Source organism: Chinchilla lanigera, unplaced genomic scaffold, assembly GCF_000276665.1.
Source record: "Chinchilla lanigera isolate Chin_1 unplaced genomic scaffold, ChiLan1.0 scaffold00001, whole genome shotgun sequence".
Classification (NCBI taxonomy): Eukaryota; Metazoa; Chordata; class Mammalia; order Rodentia; family Chinchillidae; genus Chinchilla; species Chinchilla lanigera.
The window spans coordinates 3,315,177-3,322,004 of NW_004955402.1; the positions used below are offsets into that span (position 1 = coordinate 3,315,177).

The 6,828-nt window shown below is 46.2% G+C and overlaps 1 protein-coding gene across 1 annotated transcript in view; it reads right to left on the reverse strand.

The window, feature by feature from the left end:
• Ptprm (protein tyrosine phosphatase, receptor type, M) overlaps positions 1-6,828 on the reverse strand; it is a gene marked incomplete at its 5' end in the record, with an annotated part of 513,011 nt that overhangs the window by 71,730 nt on the left and 434,453 nt on the right. Inside the window, 1 exon segment of the mRNA XM_005372618.2 lies at positions 4,632-4,668. Within this exon segment, the coding sequence (XP_005372675.2) occupies positions 4,632-4,668 (37 nt within the window).

The following is a 6,828-nucleotide window of genomic DNA, read 5'->3' on the forward strand; positions in this document are numbered from 1 at the left end:
AATATATCACACAAATTAAAAGCAAATAATGATACCAATGCCAAGAAAAATAAAAAAAGAAGAATTGAGGGAGAAAGTGTTGGTGCTCACAGCCACGCCAGCCACAGACTTGCAGTGTTTCTGTCCACAGCTGCCTTGCACTGTCTTTCCCTGAGTTGTAGAAAGCTGAGTTTTAGCACAGTCAGTTTCAAAAATGAAATCCAGCAACAAAGAGAACCCCCTCCAGAGGCCGTGGCTGCCCACCACGATCGCAGTGATGAGCGTCTGCATGCTCCTCCTCCAAGGGTTGTGTTAGGACTGTGAAATATGGTCTGTTCTGGGCTCCCTGCCTGCCCATGCAGCCTTCTACCCCTCACCCAGAGCCTGTGAAATCCAGGCTCTGCCCAGCTCTAAGCATGAAGTAATAGACTGGACTTCTTCAGCTCCCTGGTTTGCTAAGCCATAAATCTTGAGTGTTACAATTGGATTAATGTCTGCTCATTCAGATGTGATGAAGTTAATATCAGGCCATCGATACATGAGCTGCCAGACTGAAAACAACAAAGAGAGGAGACAGGAAGAGCATCCTGAAAAAGCAACGGATCTGGTGTGAAGGGGATTCTGCAATTTGCAGAAATATTACCATTTCATCAAAGGTCAGCGTGAGAGACCGGTAGAAAAATCAATAGATTTGAGAGTTGAGGAGAAGAGACTCAATACATAAATTCACGATATGACCTCTGTGCTGAAGGAATGAGGTAAAAATCTGTGTAATACTATCTCTTGGGAAGAAAACTGGTTGTCATAAATTGGACCATTCATATAGGTTCAGAGGTTCTTGCTGTGAATAGATTTTTAAAGAATTATCTCAGTGTAAAAGTGCGAAGAAAGAGCAAGGAGAGATTTAAAAACTGCACCAAGCTCTTAGTCATATCAACCTAGTTTGCTGGCTTCTTAGCATGAGGTGCTCACGTTTTCTAAGTGGGGTGCTCCATGACATGCTCCGCCTGTGCTCGGCGGGGTCTGTATTATCTCCTGTTGGTAACACTGGACTCTGAGGCCGTTAGTTACACAGCACTTGTGGCATCCATTAGAAAAGAGATTCTAGCTTTCTAATCTGAACAGCATAGTCAGAATGTACTACTCTAATCTGATATACATAATCTTGACTGAATGTTGGATTAAAAATATTCATTTTTTTCTGCTGCCTGCACCACCAGCAGTGATGCAAACACTGCCGACTTGGGAGTCTAACGGCAGCCCACCTGCACTGCTAAAAGCGGCATGGTCTGGTGAATGGGTACTGGGCACACCCTTCTCCATGAGGGGCAGATCCTCAGTCCCGCAAATGATTCTGTCTGCCGCTCTGCAGCACTCTGCTAACGCATGAGCTCGGTAACGCCCCATGGAGGGTGCAGCTGAAGGCGCCTCTGCAGTTGAGTGCCACCCAAACGAATTCTGTACAGAAGGGCTCAAATGGTATTTTTCTTCAAAATATAAGCTTACTCAGAGAGAAGTGTGGAGAGAATCAACTAAGGGAAGCCTGCTGAGGGGTCTTGTGTAGATTTTGGGGGTTTCAATCTCTGCCTTTGCTAGATGTTTAGGTGCACCAATCTAGAGGTCCTTGGTTCTTGAAATGTCAAACAGGATTTAACTTTATGTCACACTCTCTAGGAAAACATGGGTTGCTAAGGTTACTGGAAGATCAGAAGCTCAGGAGTATTTTGGATGTTTGACAATTGTAATTGTGACAAATGTAAATAAATTGCATTTATTTAAAAAAGGCTAATTCCAAATTATGATCAACTGTATTAAACCACTACGATGCCTGCATTAGAAGATGTTTAAAGCCATGAGAAGGAATTCAAAGGTCTAACAAAGTGCTCCTCCAGAGGCGTTCGTGTTCCGTCTGGCAGCGGCAGGGTTCAGAGGTGTCCTGGGTTGGACTCAGAGGTCCTTATCCCATCCCTGATGTGAGGCCCTGGGCCAGGCACGTGCTCTGTGAAGATCCTGTCAGCTCCTGTGCAGAGCCTGCCTTGCTCACATTTACAGACACCTGACAGAAGACTGCATCTGACTAGCAAAGCAGCCTTGAAAGAAGCCATTACTGATCTCATGCCACAGAGGAGGGAAGGCACTTAAGGTCGACCAGGTCATCTGGAGCTGGATGCAGAGTCCCTGATGGCGACATGAGATCCTGGGCTCTGGGCGTTGGTGTAGCAGTGGACACTGGGCAGAACAAGATGCCACAGTGTCTCCACTACCGCCACATCTATCGTTTTTCTATCCACTGCCTCCATGTCCAACGCTACCACAGGGAATAGCCAAATGCAGCTACTTACATGGATATTAAAATGTAAGACTGAATTCTTCATTTGCATTAACTATATTTCAGGTACAGTCATCCCTCATCTTTGGAAGATTGGTGCTAGGACCCCCTGAAGATACGAAAATCTACAGATGCTCAAGTCTTTTATATACACAGGGGTAGTGCTTGCATAAGATCAATGCACACCCTTCTGTATACTTTAAATCCGCTCTGGGTGATTTATAACCCCTTATACCATGTAAATGCTTTGCAAATGGCTGTTGAACTGTATTGATTACGGAACAATGACAAGAGAAGAAGTCTATACGTGCTCACTATGGATGTATTCTCCCCTCTAGCATCTTCTATCTCTGGTTGCTTGAACTGCAGATATGGGACCTGCAGATACAAAGGTGTGGGTACTATGAGTGAACACAGTACCCACACGTGACTGGTGGCTACCATACTGGACAGAGCAGCTCCAGAACACTTCTGCCACTGCAGAAAGTGCTAATGGACAGTGCTGCTCTATGTGTTGAAATCCTGCTTCCTGGTTGCCATGGCCTTTTCTACCCTGACACTTGTCAGCCCAACTTGGCCTCCATCCATTAGTGCTCTCCTCTTCCATGCTGTTCTGGACACCTCTAATCTCCCAGCCTACATTTTCCTGGTTTCCTTGATTCGCCTGCTCTGGAATTCTTGTTGTACATCACTCTCTGCTAAGCCCTGACCTTTGGTGGGTTACAACCTTTGGATTTCCCTGCTCCCGTCTCTGGGATACAAGGCTGCTATCATGTAGATCTGGAATGTCCCTCAAAGGCCCATGAGTTCAAGCCTTGGTCCCCAGGTTGCTGCTGCTGGGAACTGATGGGGTCTTAGGTACTGGGGCTGTGCATTGAAAGGGGATATTGGGATTCCATCCTCCCTTTCCTTTGTCTTTTTGCTTTCCCTCCATAAAGTGAACAGCTTCCTCTGTCACCCACTCCTGCCGTGATGTACTGTGGGGCCACAGGTCCTAGTCAGTGAGGCCAACTGACCATGCACTGCAACTTCCAGAACTGTCAGCCCAAACAAACCTTTGTTCCTTATAAGTTGAGAATCTCACACATTTGGTTGCAGTAACAGAAAGCTGACAAACACAAATATATTGCTAGAAATGATACAATCACGTGGAAGAACACAGGCTTTTGTACCTTGACAGAGAACATCATGGGTGCTGTGTAACATTCCTTCAATTCATCTCACAACAGTGACTCCCTAAGTCCTGGGCTCTCTTGGGATTCTTATTCTTTACAGATGACCTAATTCACAGGCAGTAGAGAAAATTATAGGAAAACCCCTGACACGAGCTTCCTCAACATCGTCTCTAGTTTTCTTTTGGGCTCCTTTAGCCAAAAGACCCACCTGCAATGCCCACATGGGAGCAGCATTTCCAGCTTCCTCATCTGTTATGGTTTAGGCCACAAATGACCCTATTAAACTCTCATGTGCTCAGAGAGTTTCCAAAAGCTCTGGACTTTTGGAAAGTGACTGGATCATGGGCACCATAGCATCTCTCTCGTGAACTCCTCCCTTTTGTCTCTCTGCTTCTGGAACACCACGATGTGAGCAGCCTTCCCCTGTGCTGGCCTTTTCACTGTGGTGTGCTGGAGCTAGGCGACCACAGAGTGAACCCACTGAAACTGAAAGCCAAGACAAACCTCTCCTCCTCCAATTTGTGGGTGCAAGGCGCTTTGTCCAGAGATGAGGAAGTGACAAAGAAGTCTTTGCTCATGTTGTCTTGTCATTTAGAGAGTCTCAATTCTGCCACAAAGCTGTTTTGGGTCATCCCACCCGACAGCAACCCCCTTTGTCTTCCAAATTCTTCTATATTGTAGATGCATTTCTTGTAGAAATGACCAGGTTTGCAGCTACCTAGTTATACACAGGTCACCTCGCATCTTCCCCCTAAACACCACTGTGAGAAGGGGCGGCTAGCTGGATCTAACTGGGCACCCAGCAGCAATTACCCTTCTTTCTACAGAGAACAGTCAGTACGTATTTATTGAACGGATGTGTATATACCTGTATTTACAAACATCAGACTCATTCCCAAGGTAGACAGATTGAATTCGATAATGAATTGACAAGCACATTCCTTGTAATGATCTCAGCGTGAAGTCCTAGCTAAATGGTTGCAGCAAGAGAACATCTGATGGGAAAATGAGGGCATGAATGCCCATGGCCAGAGCTGCAAGAAATTGCAAGTGCAGTATCCTCCTGAGGGAGGCTGGAGCGGGCACACAGCGACAGAGGATGGAAAGTAAGCAACCCAAGAAAGATATCAAAGCTGAAATAAACTTACCTTGCGTAGCAATATAATGATTGGGTCGATGATAGCCCTAAAAATAAACGAGAAAGAATACTTGATAAATTTAAAATCAATAAGTAGCACAGAGGTCACACGCCAAGTCTGCGGAAATGAATGCACACACAAACACCAACAGTCGCATCACTTGAAGGTTCATTGCCGGACCGGAGGCCATCGAGTTTCTCTTAATAAGCAAAGGTACGTCAAGTGCAGCTGCTCTGATGTGCGCCAGAGGTGTGAGTAACTATCACATGTCGGCCATGAGATGCTGAACGAGCAGTAAACGCTAACGACTTATGGATCTACTGAATAACACGACCACCACTCTATTAAGGTGCCAACAGGCTGGGAGGGGGCGATAGAATTTCATTTGTGTTTGGGATGTTATTGGCAACATGCCAGAGGCTTAACACATATTTTGTTACATCGGTATAGACAGTTACATCAATAGCAATACTCAGGACTATTCTTAAACACGGCTAATACTGTGATAGGATGCTGTAGCAGAGGCTAGGAATTTAAAGAGGCAGGACTTCTGCAAACCTCTCCTTTTTATCACGACCATATAAAAAGCAGGAGGGATGTAATTTGGTACTGAAGAGAAATAGGCAGAAAGGAAATGATGATAAATATCTGGGAACAATGAAGCCAAGTCAGGGAACAGTGCACCTACTAACTCATTACACCATCGCGGACCTTAATACTGTCCATTCTGTCCCCTGAGCCTGTCCCAGATGCTGTGCCCCAAGCTAGCTGGAAAACAGAAAAAAGAAATTGAGGAGGAAACACAGATTTCTCAGATAATTTAAATGTGTATCTGCTAGGTTATTTTCACTCTTAAAAACAAGAGAATAGCAATGAACCACAAAAGCAAACCTTCTTTTATACAACGGAACTGCTGCAGGTTTCGAGTTATAGTATGCTGACCAATATTGCACAGGACTGTAGGTCATTAATTACGCATTTCCTGTTACCTTGTACATCCCCCAAGGGCAAGAGCTTTATCTGCCTTACTGGTTCTCTCTGTCCAGTACCTAAGAAGGTGCCTCACAGGCAGGAGGGACACATTTGAGAAACTGAAGTAGCTCACAGTCTCGGAAGGGCCCCCGGAGTCACTTCTCATCCGCATCTCCCTGACCTATTTGCCTGCAAGTACAACGGATCCCTTTACATCTTTTCTTCACTTGCTTTGGGACCTGACTCCCTGCTGGTTTTTCCCTCCCTCCCTGGCCACCCATCCTCAGTTTCCCTGGTTGGCTCTTTCCCTTCCCCATGAAAATGACAGTGGCATGTCTCGTTCTTGGGTATTTTCCCCACCTACACTTACTCCCCTGTGATCTGATCCAGTCCCGTGACTCCAATACCATCTGGATCCTGAAGAATCCTATACTCTTGTTTCCAGTTTAGATCTTTTCCTTGAAACATTAACGTGTGTCAGTCACCATTTCCACTCAGATGTGTAATATATGTTTACAGTCTAACCCTGAACTCATTTCCTTCCAGCCACACCCAAATCTGCTCCTCCTGTCATCTTGCGAGAAAACAGCACTTCCATCTCTTCCAGGCATCCTTGGCCCTCTCTTCCTTCCACATTCTGTAGCCAGTCTGCCAGCAAATCCCACTGGCGCAGCCCTCATGGCAGCTGAGGACTCCACCATTTCTCCTCCTCCTCTGCTGCATGAGCATGGCCAAGCCACCATGGTCTCTCTCAGGTTGTTTCCACAGCCATCCAGCAGGTCTCCCTGTTCACCAACCACAGTCTCTGCTGGGCAGCCAGAGACTGTTGCAGTCCCTGCAATGACTGACTGGTTCCATCCACAGGCTGCGACCTTACCTATGCCTTCCCTAACCCTTCTTCACAGCACTCCACCCACACTCACCGACTTGTTTGCCTTTAGATCCACCAGGCAAGCTCTAGGGAAAGGCCTGTGCTCAGGCTGACCCTCCCCATATCTGCCCAGCCCCTTCCCTCATCTTCTTTCCAGGCTCCAGCTGCTCTATGCTAGACTGTTGCTCACCCACACACCTGCCTTGCCAATGCCCCTACGACTTCAGCTTTCTCCACAGCACAGACAGCTCCTCATACATGGTAGGGAACCAATTTATTTTACTTTCTGTCCACTTCTGTCAGTTAGATCATCAGCTCCATTAGGTCAGGGGCTTTCTGTGTTTTAAATTTTGTTTTACATTT